This window comes from Choloepus didactylus, chromosome 2 (genome assembly GCF_015220235.1).
Source record: "Choloepus didactylus isolate mChoDid1 chromosome 2, mChoDid1.pri, whole genome shotgun sequence".
Lineage (NCBI taxonomy): Eukaryota > Metazoa > Chordata > Mammalia > Pilosa > Megalonychidae > Choloepus > Choloepus didactylus.
In genome coordinates this window covers 197,667,147-197,689,793 of record NC_051308.1, presented here as the reverse complement: position 1 = coordinate 197,689,793, position 22,647 = coordinate 197,667,147, and the positions used below count along the sequence as shown (strand labels likewise).

The 22,647-nt window shown below is 38.6% G+C and overlaps 2 protein-coding genes across 6 annotated transcripts in view; one reads left to right on the top strand and one right to left on the bottom strand.

The window, feature by feature from the left end:
- The window catches only part of ELAVL4 (ELAV like RNA binding protein 4), a 139,069-nt gene that overhangs the window by 78,412 nt on the left and 38,010 nt on the right, over positions 1-22,647 (top strand). For all 5 annotated transcript variants that reach the window (XM_037827263.1, XM_037827265.1, XM_037827264.1 and 2 more), the window contains exon 2: positions 12,731-12,971. In XM_037827263.1, the coding sequence (XP_037683191.1) occupies positions 12,731-12,971 (241 nt within the window). The remainder of the gene's footprint in view (positions 1-12,730; positions 12,972-22,647) is intronic.
- LOC119527353 (renin receptor-like) lies at positions 14,291-15,466 on the bottom strand. The gene has a single exon (XM_037827267.1). It carries the CDS (start codon positions 15,365-15,367, stop codon positions 14,315-14,317), a length of 1,053 nt encoding a protein of 350 aa, XP_037683195.1. The 5' UTR covers positions 15,368-15,466; the 3' UTR covers positions 14,291-14,314.

The following is a 22,647-nucleotide window of genomic DNA, read 5'->3' as shown; positions in this document are numbered from 1 at the left end:
ATCATATAGTAATTATTTATTTGCTTATTTATTTACTTCCTTGCAGACAGGAACCCCTTTTCTCTCCTTTATATTCCCCGCATCTAACGTAATGTTTTCTGGCCCATCGTAGGAACTCATTAATGTTACAGAACTTAGCTTAGCTTTTGTTCCTTTGCACTTGCTTTTCAGCTTTTAAGAGCATGCTTCCATTGTGGGGAAGGGGATGTTCAAATGAAGCACTAAATATCTTCATTGAATTTTGGCTCATAACTTGCTTAAAAATATGTCTGTAACTAAAGAAATTTCAGGTTGTACTAGTTTGACAACTGATTCTGAATATTTGTGTTAGCCTTTCACTTTTTTAAAAGGTAAATTTCTGGTATGAAAAGAATATATCAAGAGCTAGAAGAGTTTGCCAAGCAAATATACTTTGTATCTGTGATTTCAAAGGGAATCTATGGTTACCTTACTCAAAGAAAGTAAACTCTTTGAAGACCTTAGTATAAGTGCAGGTATCATATTCAATTTATTCTTAGGGACATATTAAACTAGCAATAATTATATATATTATATATTATACAGTTCAAATTATAGTATATAAATATAGTAGTTTTGAAACTTCATCAGGTCTTTTTAAGTCTTATTATTTCCGAATTTTAAAAATGCCAAGTTGACTTTTGCTCAAACAGTAGGAATTAGGTTTCAAAACAGGTTTTGAAAAGGGTGAAGGTTATTTCTGAAAACAGAAATATTGATTTATTTGTTCCCTATTTTAATCCAAAGTTCTCTGTTTTTATGAAGCAACTCATATATGAGTTTAAAACAGAACAGTGAGGAAATTGAAATAAAGGAAAATTACAAGAATAAAAAAATAAGTTAAATTCAGAGGAAAGGTTCACATTAAAACAAAAATTTTTAAAAAAAAGTTGCAGTGAGGTCCCATGCTCTTTATACACAGGGGCTGGCAGATTTGGCACTCGTTTTCCTAGCGACATTATGGAGAAGGGACCCAGTGAATATAAGATTCAGTGTCCATAAAACAAAAGCAAACCCATCACACAGAGAATAGAGAATATTAGGTACTGGTTCATTGTCATAATAAAGCATTTGCCTCAAAGCAGACAGAAATATTCTGATACTTGGTATCTGTAATTCTTCCCCTTCATTTTGCTTCTCGTTCATGAAATTTTTAATAAATATGTATTAGGAGGTTTTCCGTATACAGAAAAAAGAGAGAAGCTTTAAAAACATGATGTGGAATGCTGCTTGACAGTGTCATACATTCACAAGATGTCCTTGAAGATGGAGCACAGAACAGAGATTGGGGAAATTTGGGCAGCTGCAGTTGGGGAAATAAATGGCTGTTGTGTGATTGGGCAGATCCTGAAAGCAGGCTCCTGCTCAAACCATGTAATTAAGAAAAGTGGGAGCTTTTGTCCAAGTGCACAATGTTCATAATATCAGAGTTTGTCAGCAGGAGCTTTTAGAATGGATCAGTATTTTTCACTCCCTGATCCAGGAATGGTTTTCTTATAAATCATCTTCTCTCCTTGCTGTCCTCGTGAAGGTTGCTGCCAGCCTTGATGAGGCAAACGTAGACTGTAACCTTCCTAATTCACAGTGATTTAGGTGGAGGGGAGACTGCACCAGATACTGTTTCAAAATATGTGATTTTTTATTCATTTGGACTCCCATGTGTCCTCTAACGTAGGAACAAACAGAGTGTGGCCAAGGAGAGAGACTACAGGACGGCTCTGGGGAGAAGATGGAATCATTTTTAAAACTGTGACTCCAAACTGGTTTGAAGTATTTGATGTTTTCTTTCTTTTTAAAAAATAACTTCTTTTCAGATTGTAAAAGTACTGTATTCTCATAGTATAAAAAAAACTTGGAAATAAAAACATGGACAATTATTACAATTACCTGTAATCCTATCATGTATTCTTAGCATTTTTGTTTTTTCTTAGGCATGTTGATATAATTGAGATAATCCATTTTTTATTTCACCCTTTTTCAATGTGTTGCTCATACACATTTTCTTGTGTTATAAAAACCCATTCTAAACATAATTTTAACTGCATAATATATATCATAAAACCATGCAATAATTTACTTAACCATTCCCTTGGTCGGGTCAGACCCTTAGGTTCTGTTTTTTCACTCCTTTAGATATACTCGGCTTCAGATACTTCATTGTGCATATTTTTGGTCTGCAGATTTTTGAATTGTTTTCTGAGCTTCAGAATGGATCGTTAGGGAGAAGTATATGAACATAAGGAACAGAAAGGTTGTACCAATTAATATTTCCACCAATAATGATGAGAGAGACCATTTCACTGTATTTTAAAGCTTGAGAGCTGCAAACCTTGAATTCCTATTTTTCTGTGCACACGTTTCTTAAAAATAATCCAAAGACAAACTTCTCCTAGCCCATGTCTGAATTTTCACCAACACTAATTTGGTGGAGTACAGTTTTACTCCTGACCCTTCTGCTATTCCAAAGAGTGTCCAGGAGAAATAGTGTCCAACTTTTTCCTAATGTTTCTCTTTTATAAAAAACAAAAAAGAGAAGATAGCAATGGGGGGAATTACCAATAAAATTTTAAGTGTGATATAGTAATTTTCAAATTTAAAACTACCCTATCAGAACGATGTTCACAATCTTTTCATTAATGAACACATAGATATAGCATGAGGCTTTGTGAAATGTCCCTGCGTATAATTTACTATGGCCACTTACACAAATATTGAGGTGCTGGGAATTGTTCTGTTTCACTCAGTGTTTTTAGCTTCAGAATGCCCCCAAGTAATACCTCTCCTCTGAATCACACAATTAATTAGAAGCACTGTTGGCTTTATACCCTTCCTTACAACCAAGAGAAGGTTGCTCTATCCAGATTTTTCTACATACTAGCCTCCTCCTCCACTCTCCTTCCCATCCCTACCCCAGCTGTATTTAAAAAAAACAAGTATTTTATTTTTATTTTCAAAATAAAATATATTTCTATGAAGAATTTAATCTGTATGTACATAAAACGTAAATCCAGAGACGTGACGTAGTGCTTTAGATTGTGATATACTTGCAGAACAGCACATCACTTTTTCTAGCTAAATCTCAATGCGCTTGTTCACACTCTGAACCACGAGCCAGGCATTCTATAAATATACAATACTTTTGTTTACATGACTTGTGCCATTGGCTGTTGTTTATGCATTTAATCAGAAGGCAAGTCCGACTTAATCATGTCCGTGGGCAGGTTTTCAAATGATTCATTAACTGTTCTTTGTATGAAGATAACATATTTAGATGAAGATAACATATTTACCATCACAACTGATTTCCATCCCAACAGGTACCCGAAGTTTATTAGACATTTTGGTTACTTGTCCACATAAAACATTCAGAGTTTGGCGGCGCTTACGGGTATAGGATGGGAAAGGAATTGTTTCCAGTTGATTTTTTTTTATTTGAGCTAGTATTGTTGCGGTAAGCCTGAGCTTGTGCATGAAATTGTAAGTCTTTATATTAAAATGAAAACATTTGTCTTTTTCAAATATAACTTTAACAATGAAGGCATATTTAAAGTTTGAAGTTGTGTTTATTTGCCACTATGAAAAAAGAGGACCAAATAGGGGAATGAAGGAAAGGTTCCATCGTCTTTATAAAGGACTTGATGATCAAGTTGTTCCTCCGCTCTGGAGAGTTTTCTGTAAAAGCCTGTTCAACCCAAATACCCAGGGGTTTTACCAGGTCTGCCCGGAATGGGCACACCAGGAAATAATTTTATATCCAAACTGAAGCCCTAGAGAAACACTGTAGGATGTAAAGGAGGCCAGTATTTATTTAGGAGGGGAAATGTGTGTGATATGTCTGAGGAAAAAGATTAAAAACTTGGATTTCTGTGAATTTGATAATAATGCCTAGGAGAAATTGAATTTCAGTTATGCTTTTCATATCCACATTGGCCTGGTATTTTAAGTATTAATGCCTGTTGTTCTCTCATCAGTGGCTGCCAATTTTTTAAAAGCCCTGACTACCACCACTGAGAATACTTCTGACATGCCTGATGTTCATCTCCAGTGAAGAAGATGCTGTTTCAAAGGAGGGATGCCTCCAGCCCTTCCTCATTATGACAAATAGTTATTTGCGTAGGGCATTAGCCTTGGACCGGAAAGAGAACTGTCAGTTCAGTATCAGAACGGGATAGGGTTAGTCTGTATGTATTTAATTTATGAGCTTTTGTGAGGAGTAGGAGTTATTAAGGAATCTCTAGAGGAGATTATTTAAAAGAAAGGGGTGTATACAATTGACTTTAATTAATTGTTTGTCTACCCATCCTCCTCTCCCATCCTCCCAACTTGAACACACTAAGGACAGGGACAAAATTATCTTTGTTTCCCCAACTCCTAAAACAGCACCTTGGCTATAAGAGCACTCATCAAACTTGTGTTGAATTGAATATACCCGTTCTAAGGATATGCTGAGAATTTATTTACATATAACTTCCTAGAGTAAATAGGTCTTTCACGTTACTTGTGCATCTGCCCAAAGGTATTATTAAACTGTCAGCATGTTTTCCCCAGTTGGAGTTAAATTTCTTTTCTAGAGTTTTCTAGTTTCCTTTCAGCAGATTCTGATGAAACTTTATACAAATGAGTGCAGTCTTCAGCCAGAATCCCCTAGTCCAGTGATCTTTGTGAGTCATCACAAATTTCAAAGTCCCCTTTTCCTAGAGTGGTCAGATCAAAGATCTCAGAGGCCCCTTCTTGGGTCCCAATAATAACATGTGTCTCCTTTGTAGTTGAATCATAACCAGGATAATTTCCTTTAGAAAAAATATTAACTGAAGGCACTTGAGTGAATTAAAAAGCTTCTTGATAAGAAGGAAGGGAGGATATGGATTTCATGACCTGATGGAAGAAATGTAAAAGAAATATTAAATTTGGGGGTTGTAAGGACATTTTTGGTATCTTTCAAGGAGCAAGAAGGGAAGTGAGGAATTATTCCTAAAAATAATGTCTGTCTTCAGGAACAGAGAGCTTGCTGTGTAATTTTCTAACTTTGTGGATTTGTTTTTTGGGTTTTTGAAAGGTGAATGAGATGCAGTAGTCTGGGCTGTTTCACCAGAGTCTAACATACCATGTGTCAGAATTTTATAAGGGTTAAGTGGGAAATGCCTACAAAGAGAATTAGGACTTTTATTTTTATTCTCATGAATAATTTAAATCTATTTCTTTAATGGTTTGATTCAGAGACTGTCCTTGGTAAACATTATTCTTCATGCTCTTGGGAGTGCTTGTTCTATTACATAAGGATTAGCCTTTATACAAAATTTTCAAAAGTCCCTCCAACATAGTAAAAGAAAACATTTTTAGGTACTCACTGAAATGCTTAATAAAATACAGGTGTGTGTCTCATCGCACATATCCACACCTGAGATACATTTGCAATCAGCACTTTCATTCAGCATCTTTCTAATTTGTTGGCCTGCTGACGTTAGAGGGCTGAAAGTAGAGGGGTGGGTATTTGTAAAAGAAACATCGTATTCCTGTGATCTTTGGCTTCTTCCTCTTGACCGTTTTGCATGAATTGAGCAGTGAGGCCACTCCTCTGCTGGAAAGCCAGAAGTTGAGGACCACCACTGCCAAGTTCAGAGCGTGGTGATGGGGGTTACAGGGGCCCTACAGTGGGCTCTTGGATGATGAATGTCAATAGTGAGAAGTTCTGCAGCAGGGCAGGTTCCTGTAAAAAAAGCTATAAACTTTTATTTGCCTCTTGAAGTATGTCCTGAAAATGAAAACTAGGTTAAGATACATAAATGCAAGGCAGTTTATTGTAAGACTGCCATTTTTGTGTAGAATATTGGAGCAAGAACGTAATACGATGTGGCTGAGAGGACTGGTGAGAGGGACGTGGGGCCCATCTGATGTGGCTCTCTGGGTCCTGGGACAGTGATTCTGTCCTTAGTGTGATGTGGGGGTTCAGTCCTGTGACTCTAGGCTGTCCCCTCCCCAAACTTGAGCAGATTAAAGCCTTGTGAAGAGTGGGGGATGGAGGGGGTGGTGAAGGCCTTCATGAAGTGACCTAAGAAATATTAAAGGGGGTTTTAGTACATTTTTAGAATTTTAGAGTGGTCTTTCTTAATACACTTCAAGGACTTCACTAGCCACAGGACATCTTCTCTCTTCTGACATGTGGGCCTTTGGTAATGAGTATCTGTTTGATGAATGAATAAATGAATTCTGAAAGCTAGAAATTTTGTGGAAGGAAGGAAGAAGAAAAGTTTTTGATCATGTATATTGCTTGTCTTAAGCTTTTTTTCATTCTGACCCCCAACCTAGTTTCTTAGGGGTTGAGGTTTATCTTCCTGTTCTCTTCTCTCTGTTATAATAATATTAACATCAATAGTAACTTATATTTGTGGAGGGATTACCATGCCAATCATAGTGCTGAATTCTTCACCCCCATTACTTCCTTCCATCTTCAGAGTAATTCTGTGAGAGCAGGTACTCTTTTTATTCCCTTTTTATACAAGTAAGACCCTAGGCTGCTCTGAACCACAAGACTCTACTCCCTCCCTCTTGAGTGACCGATTAAATGGGGCTGAGATGAGGATGTACACAGCCGGCATACTCGACTAACCGTTCTCAACAACCTTGGTAGGGTTGTGGTTTGGTGGGTGGGTTAGGGTTCTAAAGTTTTCTATCAAGTAGCAAAAAAGAGTATCAGTCTACACAGAGGTGCTCCAAAAATGTGTCAGGCTTGACCGTATAAAATGCATGTACATTTTTCTAGGGAAATGGGGTGAAGGCATTCAACAGATTCTCCATAAGGGCCATGCCAGCCAAATGTTCAACCCTCCTGCTTGAATGACTTCTTCTTTAAATCTGCATTTAAAATAACATTTAAATACATGCCTGTTTTATAATAGATGCTCAGTAAATGACTGGAATGAATAAATGCTGTGGGACTTAGACTCTAGATTGCTTATCTTCTCCCTCCTCTTTTGTTATCTGTAAAATGGAAGTGATGTTAATATCCAATTGGCTTGTACTTCACAGGATTGTTGGGGGACCGAGTGAGCAGCTGAACATGCCAGGGCTTTCATTCATTCAACAGTCCTTTATGCAGAACCTACCATGTGCCAGACCCTGTTCTACATGCAGAAGATACTATAATAAAACAGATTTGGTTCTGTGCCATGGAGCTCAGAGTTGGGGTTGCAATTCTTTGTGAACTATAAAGTGCTATATACAGAAAGGTGGGGCAGTAGACACTTCTCCACACCTCTATTCACATGAATTCCTATGGTATGGCCACCCCCTCCCCTACAAAAGAGAAGTAAACCCTCTACCAAGTGGTTATGTCTGCTTTGTCACAAGAGTTGTTAAGAATAGTAGTCTCCGGATTTGGACTGCAGTCCCATCTCTGCCAATAACAAGCAATGTGATCTTAGGCAAGTCATTTTCCCTTTCTGGTCCCCGTTTCTTACCATTAAAATTATGGGATTGGGTTCTGTCGCCCCCAATGTTCTCTCATATCTGCAATGTATCCCCAGAGTATGGAACACAGGGGCTCCATCTCTGTCACACTAATATACCCAGATCTAACCGTAGTGGAAATAAACCCTTTTTTATGTGCATATGACATGGCATGTCCAGGAAATAGTCAAGATAACAGGTATCTTGGGTAAGCAGTAGCAAGAGATGTGATTGCACAGGTCATTAGGACCAAGGCCTTAGGATTGTGGCAAGGAAGGTGCCATGAGGGGCAGAGAGGGTGACTTTTTGTTTCAGAAGCATCCTGTGAAAGAGGCTGGTCCTAGCCTCAGCTCCTTACCTCCCCTCCCCAGAGATAAACGACCCTGAGTGATGATCTGGCAGCTGCATGTCTGAGACCTTCCCTCTTGCTTTTGTTGTATATTTTGCAGAAGAGAGTGGTGGGAGGGGTGAGGTTAATGCATTGAGTGTGAGTAATTAGTCATTCAAACCATCGACATTTACAATGACAGGATTTGAGTGCCTACAGTATTGTGCGTTGCTCTAATAGTTTATCCCTGAAAATTTCTGCCTGTATAATGTTTCTTAAAATATATCACGGGAACATAAAAGATTTAATGCAGTGCTTTGTACAACCATTAGAGTTTGAAGTCAACTGAACCCCCTCAATGCTCTATCCTGGAAGCTGACTGTAATTCTGTTCTTAATTGCCATTCAGATGAGAAGGGAGGGCAAGTCAGGGGTTTGGAACGTGGTCAGCTGCAAAGTTGGCTGTGAGACCCACACAGAATGCTTCATTAAAGTACATACACACACTTAAGTAACTGATATATTTATTTTCAGTGAAAATTGTGCTGTTAGAATATCAAAGGCCTTAGCCTGAGGAAACAGGTGTTCTGATTTTGCCCAGCCAGCCTCTGAGCTTGTTGGAGGATGTGATTCCTACCAACACGCATCTCCTCTACCTCTGGTCACTACAAGTAGAGAGTACTGGTGTCCTGTCTTTAAGATTTATCCCATACCCTCAAAATGCTATAGTTTTATATTCATGCATTCAATATCTTTACATCTTGGCCACTTCTCTTCTTTTACAGGTAATGTTTTAAAATCCTCTTGGTTCACCATGTGTCAGATTTGATTCTGCCGTTTTAAATTCTGATTTTTTTAAGCCTGTGTTGCATACTGAGATGCATCATTAAAGCCAGTGAGGGGGTCTTATTACATGATGTTTCTCAGCTTTCAGTCTGTATATTTTTTATTGAGATAACTGTGTGTGTGTGTATTTGTATTTTCATTAATTCTTTCTGTATACCACAAAGGATAACTGTAGATGTGTGTGCAGAGCAAAGAAAACTCCATTTCATCAAATGAGAATGACATGACCTAATTTATAGGGGTTTTGGGCTTGAAGGAGCTAAGTGGCAAGCATTGCATACTATGGCTCCTTTTTGAAGGTGTGAACCCAGTTAGGGTTGTCTGATTTACAGATAGGGCTTAACTTCAGAAGTCCACACAAATTAGGAAATCCACGTAGGATGTAAAGAAATTCAGAAGGCTGATTGGGGAACTGAAATTAACCTCGCTAAAGCCTCGAGCTACTTCCTAGCTTTTTCTGGAGGAGGGGACCTCTGAGATGTTCATGTGGGCAAATGCTGGCTTTTACCACATGTGTCTGTGGGGTTAGCATTCAGTGAACAAAAGACGAACCCGGCTGTCAGGGTCCTCCTTGGGAGGTGACCTTTCACAGTGTTGGTCCCACAGAATCTCAGCATGCTTAGGTATGACTTACATTCCTGCTTAGTGCAAGATATCTTCCTAGGTGTTTTGTGGGGGAGCCATAAGAAGGGTAACCTAGACAACCTGAGAAAAGTAGAGAACAGGGAAGGTATTCTGTAGATTGTGGGCTGTTTTTTGTGGGGCTTTTTTTGGTTTGGGGCTTTGTGCGGTTTTTTGCCATTAAATAGAAATGTAGTAGTTAAACAGCTCCGTGGTCCTGCCAGCCGGGCCTCCTGAATTGGATAAATTCTCTTTTTTAAGTTCCTTGTTGAGTTGGCAGAGTTTCCTGTGTTTGTTGCCTGGACACCTGACTCAGTGAAGCAGTGAGACGACACAGCAAATGGAGGCACTGCACAGACCCAGAAGGCCTGCTGGCTTGGCAGAGCGGAAACCTGCTTCCCAACTAGCAGTTGGGCTGATGTTTCACAACATCATCTCCATTAGCATAGCCCACCTTCCCCTGGGTCTTTCTCCCTGATTCTTTTTCTGGACCCTTGCCTCAAGGGCTGAGCAGCTGAATTGGCTTTTCTGGGTACAGTTCCTATCAGTCCTGAGGAAAGCTTGGTTTAAGATTCCTCTTGATTTAAGAGCTTGATTAAGAAAGTTTTTGCTTTCTCCTTGCTGTCTGGACCAGTCTTCCAGAATCCCACCGTTGACCTGGACCCTGGAGGGAAGAACAGATGATGTGAGAGTTAGAGCCACTTGTTAAATACAGGGTGGTAAAGAATGTTAGAAACTCTCCACCTCCCTCAACCTGCCTTATTTCCCTGGCTCATTTGAGACTTCCTTTTCTTTTTTTGGTTTCATTTTCCATTTAGGGACAATCAGAAGAGAAAACAATTAGAGTAACAATTCACCTGTATTGAGACATGAAAAGGAATAATAATTATGATGCCTCTTGGCATTTTATGTTCTAGGCACCTAATATATGATCTCTAATCCAGAAGATAACCCTGCACAGTAGGTTTTACTCCAGTTTTATAAAAAATGAAACTGAGGCTCAGAGAATTGAAGTAACCTGCTTGAGATCACAGAGCTAACAAGTGGTAGAACTAGAATTTTAAGTCAGCTTTTGTCTTGACTCAAAAACTGATTGTTTTTTACTATACCGCTCTGCTTCTGGTAAGCCATAAACAACAATCTCTGAACGTTGACGAGGATGTGGAGCACCTGGAACTCTCATACTCTGCTGATGGGAGTGTAAATTGGTACAACAACTTTGGAAAATTGTTGGCAGTACCTGTTAAAGCTGAACAGACATATATCATATGACTCAGCAACCTTGTACTCCTAGGAATATACCCAACAGAAATGTATGCATATGTGCACCAAAAGGCATATACATAATATTCATAGCAGCATTATCCATAATAGTTCAAAGCTAGAAACAACCCAAATGTTTATCAACAGTATAATGGGTAAATAAAATGTGATATTTTCATTCAAAAGAATTCTCTACAGCAGTGGAAAAGAACCTCCACTGTATATGTAATAACATGGATAACTGTCCAAATTAATGAGTGAAAGCAACACAAAAGAGTATGTTTTGTATGATTCCATGTACTTAAAGTTCAAAAACAGATAAATCTATGGATTAAAAGTCAGAATAGTGGTTACCTTTGGTGAAGGGAGGTAGTAATGATGGAGAAGACCTCTGAGATACTAGCCATGTTCTATGTTTTGATTAGTAAGGTACCAGGTGTAGGTTCTGTTCACCTTGTAAAAATTCACTGAGTTGTATCCTTAGGGTTTGTACACTTTGCTACAGGTATGTTATAGTCAATAAAAATGCTTACCCCCAAAATAAAAATTCTCTGAGCAGCCAAATGATAAAAACGGAAGCTGCTAGTTATCACATGCCTGCTAAGCCTTGGTTTTCTCATCCATAAAATGTAGAGAATACTAGAATCTACCTCATTGCTTTCTTGTGAGGAATCAGTGAGGGAAATCATGTGGATGATTGGCAGAGTGACTTTAATAAACCCAATAAACATGAATGATTGTGATTATGATCTCCCCACTGTTCAGGTGCTTTACATAAATTCTCTCTCTGGATCTTTCTTACTACCTTGCAAGCCAGGTGGCATTGTTCCCAGTTTTCAGTTGAGGAAAACTGAGACCTCTACAGTTTAAGTCCCTTGCCCAAGGTCACAACTAGAGAATGACAGAGCATGATTCCATTTCCAAGGAGCTGATATTCCAGCACAGCAACACAGACCAATTTCAGAGGAGATGGAATTCATGTCATGTTGGATGGGTAATAGCATAGAATGGGAAAGTGGGACTGATGGGCTGTATTTGGGTCAGAAAACCTGGGTACAGGCCCAGACTCGGCCCCACTCTCCTGAGATGACAAAGAATTCATCTCAAACATGAGAGTATTGAACTAGATTTTATTCTCTTAGATACCTTCTGGCTCTGCAATTTTATGATTCTCTTTTTGGTATCCTGTACAGTGCATCTTCATGGCCTGGCTCTTGAGCTTAAATCCGTTTTATATATAAAACCCTATTCTAGCATCATCTTCTCAATACTTTCCCTAAGTCTATGTCCCTGTAAGCAGGGGTAGTTGCTCTTCTACTACATGCCAGTTGTCCTACTTGTACTGTTTACCTGTCTATGTCCTCTACTAGACTATAAACTCCTTGAGGGTAAGGACTAAGCCTTATTCATCTCTTTAGTATGCTGCCTGGTCATTTCACCCATCTGGAAAAATCATTGTTTAATTAAATATTTAAATCCAGAGAAAGTCCTTTTTGAGTGATGCATGAGAGGACAGCCTTGGGCTATGCTAGACCTAAGGTGGAAACCTAGAGAGAACTTTTCCTTTCCTTTTTATTTTATTAGATGTCCAAGAGAAACAGTGACTGGGTAAGAAAATTACTAGATGACTTTGCCACTCCCCAAAATGTGCTTATGAAATCTGAAGTTTGATCAGTGATTAGGCATCAGTGAAAATCTAAACTCTTCCCATATGAAACAGCCTCACTTAATTTAATGTCATTTTACTTTATGAGATAGTTAATAAACAGGTACTGTATTTGATCTTGTGAGTGTAGCCCTCTATATTTAGCTTTTTCAGCTTTAATGGAACCATAATTTTAATCATGATTATTACTTTACATTTTAATTATAATTTGGTGTGGCTTAAGTATACATTTCTGAGAGTGATTGTGTAATGAAAACAGGAATTAGCTTTTCATTAACAAAATAATGGGAGAGTTCCCACTGCATTCTAGTCTGTGTTCAAAATCTATGGGCTGGTCTAAAAATAGCAAGGGGAGTTTAACATTTTGGTTAAAAACATGTTTCTAAATTGGCTGTGTTCACAACCCAGTCTCTTTTGCTCCATCCTGCTTTATCTTATTCTCTTTCCTTTCAAACATAAAACAAAATGAAATCTTAAAAGAGAATTTAATTGTGTCTTTGAGATTTCAGAAAGCTTAGTTTTATTATGTTTATTTTTATTTAGATAATTAGCACCATGGAGCCTCAGGTGTCAAATGGCCCGACATCCAATACAAGCAATGGACCTTCCAGCAACAGTAGAAACTGTCCTTCTCCCATGCAGACAGGGGCGGCCACAGATGACAGCAAAACCAACCTCATAGTCAACTATTTACCCCAGAATATGACTCAAGAAGAATTCAGGAGTCTCTTTGGGAGCATTGGTGAAATAGAATCCTGCAAACTCGTGAGAGACAAAATTACAGGTATGCTCATCTTCAGTATTCCAGGCTTGGGGTTTGCAGATACATTGTTCCCTATGATGTACAGACCTTAGCAGAAATGCAGATGCACGATGATGCATCCAAGTGTTTGCATCATGTATCCTGCATGCAATGATGGCATGTATATACAGTCATTAAACCCACGCTCCAATGTACACAGGCATAAAATCATATTGTGGATTGGTAGCACTGGGAAGCAGATGATAATTCGGAGCTTCCTAAACTTTATGTTAAATGCTTGTTTGGTTTTATCCCCTTTTATTCTTAATCAGCCACTCCTTGCCTTTGCTCTTTAGCTCTCAGATCTGATTGAGGTCCTCCCTGTACTCCACCCTAGTTTTTTTTGTTTGTTTGTTTGTTTGTTTTTAAGCATGAAATCATTTATATAACAGACAATTCTGATTAAATAAAACCCTGTTTAAGGTTTTTTTATCATATAAAATAGATTAAGTAGTACTGAAATGACATGAATACAGAATCATTAACTTTATTTGTCATTCTTTATAGACATTGGTCCACTTCCACTTAATATTCTATAGAATGAAGCTGTACCACAAACCATGGAAACGTACACAGGGGGAAAAGTTAATGAAATAAAAATATTTTATAGTCATGCCCCAAAATGTCCCCCCAAGATTTGTTTTTGTATGTATAATTACAAGCATCAGTACCTTCACAATGCTAGTTTCTTTTTAGATCAATGTAGCATTTTTAAAATCCACATCAGACCATATGGATCACCAAACTTGCAGCAGAGTTAATCGCCATCCTCTGTCAATCAGAATACAGTTCCAAAACTAAGCGATTGTGTAAGCACATCCATATTTTAGGGCTGCTCTAGGTTAAAAACCTTTCCTCTCATTTCAAGACATATTTACATCAAATTAAGACACTTACAAATGCTTCATAGTATACAGCAGTCCAAATAGGATTTTCACCAATCCCTTGTTAAGGAAGTTAAGCAGTCACTAAGTTTCTCTAGTAAATTCAGTGCATTTTTCCAACATAAATAACATGAGCCATTCTAAATGGTTTACATTTATTTCAGTGCATATTTCCAAATATTAAATGGAATGAAATTATATTATTAATGGTTATATTATATTTGAGCATATTTGGACTCTATATCACATAATTTGATTCACATTAATACTATAATTCACTCTAAAAAAAGCCACAGGCACACACAAAATAGAGAACAAAATTTGTTTGTTCTTGTAAATTTATAGTACACTACACTAACTACTTTAAACCACACTAAAAGATTTATTTTAACAAAACAGTTAATTTCCAAACCCATTTTCTAAGTCTAGCATAAGGAAAGTTCAATCCATTCGAATCTTCTGGTTTGTCATCCTATAAATGATACTATCATATCCAGGATCCATGTTCCAAATATTGTAAGAGGTAATAATCACAGCCAAGGCCAAGGCGATCATTATCCAAAGTACCATGTTGAAAACCACTGAATATTCAAAATTATACTTATATGCAAGGTTATAGGGATTTGCTGGGTTGCTCGTTGGTTTTGCCTCAAGGATAGTCGTCATCTTCCTCACAAGGGCCGTGTCAAATGACTTGATAGTCACTAATTCTATCACTGCATTCCCACCATAAAGATTGTACATGTCATCTGCAAACTTTTGCAGTGCATCAACAAGAATCTTAGAAGCATCTCTGAACTGTTCAGAGTCTTCCCCGTAACGTTTCCCAATTTCATCCAATCCTGCCAGCTCCAGTGAATATAAATCAGGAGAATGATCCTTGGCTAGATGCTTATGTCGAGACAACAAACTTGAAATATCGTGCAGCACTTGCAGTTCAGAAAGAAAGAGTAGGTCAACTTCATTGTTCCTGCTCAGAGAATTGAGGGGAAGTGAATTGAGAACAGAGTTTTCTTGAAACAGGCGATTATGGAGCTGTCGTAACGTTACTGAAAGTTCTTCGAAAACAGAGTTTGCCTTCCCCACCATATACACTCTTTCCTCACTGGGAGCCAACTGCAAAACTACAGGAGTTTCTTCCGAAAATAGGGAATGAATGGAATTTGCAACGCTGTCAAGATTAAAAGGAACTGCGTTCTCCAAAGGGTATGAGATGACACTACCTGGGGGTAGAGCCAGCTTGTCCACTCCCTTCACCATCACCATAACAGTAGCTCGAGGACGATGGAATAGGTTACCCACTGCAAGTCCAGGCCAAGAAAGATCTTCTTTCACAGAGAAGCCCATGGACAATGCAGCCACATCCGGGATTCGCTCTCCAGGTATCGGCCAATTTCCATCTCGGAAAACAACAGACCCTGGTGATCTTAATATACTAAACTCATCCCCCAAAACACCCGTCACCACCAGGGACAGGAGCACGAGCACAACCATGGTTCCGCGGCAGCCTCGGTACTGCAGGGCGAAACGGACACGCCGGCAACGCACTAGCGGCCACTGGAGCGTGAGGGTGGACGCGCGCGGGCTAGTCCCGACCCCCTAAGCCCGCCCTGTCGTCTCCGCCGTGGAGACGGCTGCCATTTTCTCCACCAATCGCCAGTCCACCCTAGTTTTTATCTCAGATTTTTGGCTTGTGCGTGCCCAGTGCTCTTCCAGGTGTCTGAGATAAGTGATTTAAAGGAGCTGTGGAAGGATGACACAACTGCCCATCGTCCCTGGGGAGAAACAGACCCTAAGCATAGCAGATTATTCTGAAATACAACTGCTCTGCAGTAGGAGGGAGATGCTTAATGAAGATCTGCATTTGAGGTGTTGTTTTTATTTATTTGTTTTGAAGATACTCTTTGAGAAGTCAGGGACTTTTTACTTCAAAGTGAAACAGCACCCTATGTAATTTCAGTAATTGAGATTTTTAGGTACTGATTCTTTTCCTAATTGACAACTGTTCATTGAGGACCTGATATTTGCCAGACACTGATGCTGTAATTCTTTGGGGATAAGTTTCCCTGTAAGCTTATTAAAAGTGAGAAAATTTCCTTAGAAATATATTGATTAAAAAAAGAAAGAAAGAAATATATTGAGCTACATAATGATGGCATTGAAGAAGCTGCTGTCCTATAATCCATTCTGGAAATTATCCATGCTCAACTTTTAGTATTTGTCAGTTTTGAGTGTTGACTTTTGTTTTCATTCTCTGATGAGTAAATTGGTCTATATAAGGAAAAGGAAACTCTATGATTAAAATAGGGGGACAGATCATCTTGATCTTAAATCAGATAATACAGTGTGTGTGTGTGCACATAGATATATGTATTCTCCAGCCTCCTAATTCACATGTACATTTGCCCCCTTATAAATTAAGTACTTTGCAATATCGTAAAACTAAAATAACTATGTTACTTTCTAAAATATAAGTCACATAACCTTCCAAACAGAATTTCCTCATCTGTACAATTGGAAAATAATTACTTACCTCGAAGAGCTTATTGTGAGGATTAAATACGAGACTGGATGTATAGCATCTAGCACAATGCCTATTGCATAACAGTCTTTCAGTAAATTGGGCTTTTATAGATACAGTTAGTATGTTTCAGGGAGAGTGGCCATAACAGAAAATGATGTCAAGGTCTCCATAATAGGGCAGGGCTTTAATGATCTTACCCCAGAACACTGGATCATTCATCCTTTTACAGAATTGCCCGTATATTCAGAAAGCCAATGTTTAGATTCCTGAACAATCTTTATATAATGGGATGATAATTCAAACCAAATTCAAACCAGTTAACCATATGATTCTTCCTCCCACTCCTGCATAGAAAATGTATTTTTGGTGTAGCCTTACCGTATAAATAGAGACTCTGCCAGCTATATTAGTGAATATTATTAATCACCTTTTCATAAGAGTCCCTTTAGAACTGTAGTGAGATTTTTGAGAAGTACTGATTCATGGTGTTGTTCCTTGTTTTCTAAAGACACATGTTTAAACAAGCAGATTCCTTTACTGAAAGAATGCTAATTTGGTAGTTCACCGAGTGGATTTGAATAGGAGTGACAGCTTCGAAGACAGCCTTTAATTTGGTATACAAAACCAAAATTGTCAACTTTGGTTTGTTTAGCACCCTCTCCAGCACAAGCAGAGACATACAGTAGCATCTGAGCTTAAAGAAGAAGCTTAAGGTTTGAAAGCAAAAATACAGTTCAGGCATAAATTTATAGTTATGTAGGGTGGTTTTAATTCAGGCACAAAAAAAAATAAGAATTTTATTTGTAGAGAACTTATGGGAATGAGGCAGGGAAATATAGAGAGACCAGAGATATTTGCCCTCATTTAGTAGCAGTGTTTAATAAAAGTAGAACTTGTGGTTGTAAAGAGTGCTTATTAAATTCTTCATTTACACTACCTAATTAATTCTAGCATTTTAAATTAACAGTGAAACTGGTCCCTGCTGTACCATTCCATAGATGCAGCATATTTCCTCCATCTACCCGTTGTTCAGGTTTAATTGGCTCAGCTCAAAAGTCAGAGAAAGAGGGAAAGATAGGGCTGTGGGGAGGTGGGAAAGGGGTGGGAATCGCTCTAATGAAAGACCCTCTGAGACCTACATTTGGGGTCAAGTCACAACACAGGCTGGGAAAGGTGAGGTATCACACCAGGCAAGTTGAAAGGCTGGTGGTTTAGAAGTCATGGTAAATGACATCATAGGTATTTTTGTTGCCCTGATTTTTAACATTCCAGTCCCCCCTTTTCCTCCAACACCTCCTACAGATCTCAATGCATCTCAATCCTGTGAAGTTTACAAGGAGTTCTAAATATCAGTGGGAGGATGGGGGGCAGGGTGTGAAGTGACAAAGAGATAAGAATTCTTCAAGATTAAGATTTTCTAGCTGTAAACTAGACCTTAAGAGATCATAATGGCTCTCCATAGAAGGTTCTGGCTTATAAAGTTAAGATCCCTTGAAAGAGAGTAAGTAACTCTGTCGGTGGCATTGCTGGCAGGCTGGATTCAGCCCTGGCTATGGGTTGTCAGTAATTTCTCAACAAGGTCACATAGAGAAAATTTGGGCACGGACTTCAGTTTTATCATACTGTGGGCGTGATCGCCACCATTTATCAATCACTTACTCTGTGCCAGATACTTGCTAGCTCTGTGCCAGGTACTTGCTAAGCACTGGGCATACCTTATTTCACTTAACACTCAACGATTTCCATTTTCTTAGATGAGAAAATGAAGCATAGTAAGGTTAAGTAACTTCCCCAGGACAGGACAGTTATAGGTACGTGATGGAACTAAGATTCATCCACAGTCTCCAAAACATGGTCTTATGCAGAAGCAGGTATAGGATTCCTCTGCCTGTGTTAAATTCAGACCCCTGTTTACCCACCGCATTACCCAATACAACATTGTGTTCCTCTGAGTAGAGGTTGGTGGCCGTTCTCTGGAGAGTTTACATAATGCACCATGGCTTTAAACGAGACTCCTGTGTATAAAGGGAGGCAGAGATAACAATATTTATCATCCTTTAGGGAAACAACTCAACCTGTCTTCTTACAGAGAAGACCCAAATTTACTGAAAAAGTGCCAGGTTTTAGATTACTTTACAGTGCTTTTGGACATCTTTGTTACTTATCTTCTCAGAGATATTAGATTTTCTTTTTCCCATTGAGCAAGGACACTTATCAGAATAATCTAGGTGTCAGGGAGAGAAAACATGTCCTGAGTTGCTTTTGTGTGTCTCTGTGAGTACATGATGGCAATGGAAGCCAAGTCTTTTGCTTTTCTCCTTCATCCACATACAGTCTCTGCTGCTGGAGAAAAGGGAAAGTGGTGTGTATGATTTGTGCAACCTAGAAACTCAAGCAAAGAACACCAAACACTTGGTAGAAATTATGTTAGTCCCATGGGCTTTAGAAAATTAATTTAGTTACTTATTTTTGTTTTGTTGCCTTTTTGGTTTTTGTTTTTGCTTTGCAAGCATTGGGATTGCCTTATGGCATCCAAGTTCCTGGATGATCATTATTTTAGGAGAGGAAATACATGGCTTAGCCAGAACAGGGTTAGGTGGCTCAGGGTATGTCTTGAAGCCAGCAGAGCTAGAATGCTTAATTTCATTTTTATAAATGTCTATTTTCTTATCACCCCATCCCAAAAGAAATAAAGAAAGGAGAAAAAGGTAACAAAGAAAAATCCCTAGGAAGAAATCAGTGTAAGACAATAAACAGTTTTGATATGCCTATCTGGATTGTATGATTATTTGCATCACAGTGACAGAAAAGAATTATATTTTTATATGATGTCACTCTCTATATGTCCTGCAGCATAGTTTTTAAGGGTAGTTTTCTATCCATCCCAGGCAAGAGAAGTGTCTACAGGGAAGTTTTTGAGGGCGAAACAGTCCAAACTGAACACTATCAATCAGAAAATCGAATGTATCAAGTGACTGGTGTATGGGGCAGACCATAAGTGCTACGGATGGTAGAGAAAGGGTAAGGTCTGTGTTAGCTGGAGCTGTTGGGACAGGTTTGAAAGGTAGGGTTAGGATTTGGGTAGAGGAAAGAAAGGCAAAGAAATAGGGCTAAAATTCCAGTCTAAGAACAAAAGCATTTTTTTTTTCCTCTGTGCTTTATACAAAGGAAGTAGAGTTGGAACATGTTTCTCTGGAAGCAGTGGTCTAATATGAAGCAACATTGACAAATGCAGTTAGGCACACCAAAAAATTAAGTTAGTTAGAGTTGGGCTCCGACAGACAAAAAACATTTCTTAAACATCATCTCTAATCCATTTCTTCATTTCTTCCTTTGTAACACATTGCATTAAATAATGTCATCATTGTTGGAAAAACAAAACAAAACAAAACAAAAAGAAATCCCCAGCACTGTGAACATTAAGGTGAATACTCTGCCACTGCCTTTGTTTCTGGAATCACATCCCTAATTAAAGGAACCATCTCAGTTTTGATGCAGTGACGTTGGTAACTTCTATTCGTTCTCAGATTTGTGAAAGTGTCCTGTGTGTCCGTCTCTGTGGGTGAGATGTGGGACGTGAACCACTGCAGTGGTGGGAGTGTCTATTAGAGCATCAAGGCCAGGAGGCATTACACGGGATACAGTCTCTTGGATTGAAGAGAGAGGAGGGTGAGGGTTGCAGATTTTTTTATATCACCTCATATACTTTTAAGGAATTTAGGCTTAGAGGGACTTAGGGAATTTGGTTGAGTTTTACTTCTGGGACAACCTTATGAACAATAGAAGACTGATAAAATCCTAAAGTATGAAAGTGTTGTGAATTCACTCCTGAAATGTGAATTCAGTCGTAAAACGAATTTATTGGTATACTTTCTTACAATACCAAGTAAAGACAAATAAGAATAATAGCAGCAGCTTGTTTATGTGTGTGCATTCTGGGCACCGTATTTTATGCATTAAATATATTAGCTCATTTAAATAATAAATTGAGATTTCTTGAAGAGTCATAATAATAGCCAGTGTTTATTGAGCACTTACTATGTGCTGGGCATCATGCTGAAATCAGTATTTGGATTCTGTGAAATCTTCACGACAGCCGTTCTGCAGAAAAAGAAACTTGGACGACTTGGGAGCTATTGAGTAACTTGCCCAAGGTGACTGCTTCCAAGTGGGAACACTGGGATGTAAACCCAGGGCTCTCTTGCTGGTTATGAGTTGTCCAATTCATAGTTTATCTCTAATAGTCTCAAGTACTAAACTGACATCTCGCCTTACAAAACAACTCAGCTTATAAACCTAGGGAATGAAAAACTTTTAGTACAGAGAAAACGTAATTAGAGCTCCTAATCTTTTGTTTTGGGAAATAGCAAACTATGCATTTTTTAAAATGTAAGTACCAGAGTTTTTTTAATTAGACAGATCACTGCCTACCTGAACAAGGAAGAATAGAGTTGAAGGAGTTTTTAACTTAAGATTTTCTCTCTTCACAAAGCACTCTTCACATATTTCCCTTTATTTTATTTTGCAAGCACTTAATGGAGATGGATGCTGCCTTAAATTTAAGCATAGTTAAAACCCAGCCTCAATTATGCATATCCAAGAAAATCCCAAGATATTGATTAACTAAATGAACTTCTCTGCATGCACATCAGAGGGATATGTTCGTTAGTGATGGGAAAGGTAGAGGAAATAGTAGTAGCCTTATCAGCATATTTTGCTGCTGATTTGAAAAATGTGTTTCGTACAGTTTGATGTGTCTCTTGAATTAAGAGAAAAATGAGGCAGATTTGCATCTGTCATTTTATTTATCACCTCCCTGCAGTCATCTTATGCATATTTCACAAAAAAAGAATGAAGTAATTTTGATTTGTTGTCTTGAGGTGGGAGTTTGGTTATTGTTGGGGATAAATGGAAAATTTTTAGGTCCGGGGGAGATTTGACAGCCCAAAGGGGTTAGAAAACAGGAAAATAGGAGTCTGCCTTATTAACAGGGGAACTTGGAGAACGTTAGAATGTTAAGTGCAAACAGTAAACCATGTATTCATTGTGCCTCTTACACCCCCCATCAAGGGCAATCAGAGACTTTCCATCCTTTCTAATTAGGACAGGTTGGCAATTGAGTGGAGCTGTGAGATTCAGGGTTTGTGAAAGTACTTTATGGGTCTTTTGACATGGTTTTTTCACAGCAATAGACAGGATTACAGACCAGGTATGATTTCCTTTTGCCCCCTGGCTCCCTTCCCCTTCATATTCCCTTCCAAATGGGATGGCTCTGCCCTCCTTCGGAACTCAGGTAAGAGTAGGAAAGTACTCTCACATCCCAGGAGACGTGCCAAAGGATTTTTACCTAGGATGTGAATCAGGCCTGGGTGTTTTAAGGATTTTCTATTTTCGTGCTTTAGCTGACTGTTTGGTTCATAAGACCCTGTTCACCCAGTCTCCCCCCCTTCCCCCAACATGCATACATGCACACACACCACATGCACACGCACAGACACACACACCTGGTTGATTGAGACTAGGAACAGAGCAGGAAGGTAATGTCAAACAAATTTCCCACATTATCTAAAAATGTAATTCATCAGTTTCAGGGTGGGAGGAAAGTGCTTTCTAAAATGTGTTAATGGGAAATTCATTTTTTCTTGTCTTCTGTGAGGGTATGGCAGGAGTGATTTCTTTTTTCCATCTGCCACTCCCCTTGCACCCATTTCACATCTCTCTTCCTGCTCTTACTTGATGAACTCTGTATCTATCTTTATTCCTTGTAAGAACTGAAGATTTTTTAGTTGCTTTTTCATTTTTTTCTACAGTCTTAAAATTGGGCTTTGATGGGAGAAGATATTTCTAGTTTGGAGAGAAGATAAAATTCAGATAAAAACCATATATTTTTATAAGACTTTTGCATTTGTAAAACGTTTTCAATCAGCCAATTGTATTTATTTAGTGTCCACTCTCTCAGACCAAATAAATGTTATTCCCTTTCTTTCTCATCTCTTAAATTCTGTATTAGGGTCTGTGAGGAAGCCAAAGAAGAGAAGACATAGTTTGTGGCCATGTGTTGCTGCTAGCAGGGCCAATGAATGGGAGAAGCCAGTAGAAATTATGGGACCCTACAAGGGCTCACAGATATGGAAAGGGCTTGGAGCCTGGATATGATGCATATCACCACAAATCTTCCCTTGCTATTTTGTGAGTTTTTTGGTTTTCTTTTGTTCTTCATCAAGGCCCAGACTTACCTTTGGTGGCGCTG

Excerpts from the sequence above, each read along its gene's own strand:
- LOC119527353 (XM_037827267.1), bottom strand. The coding sequence starts at position 15,367 with ATGGTTGTGCTCGTGCTCCTGTCCCTGGTGGTGACGGGTGTTTTGGGG.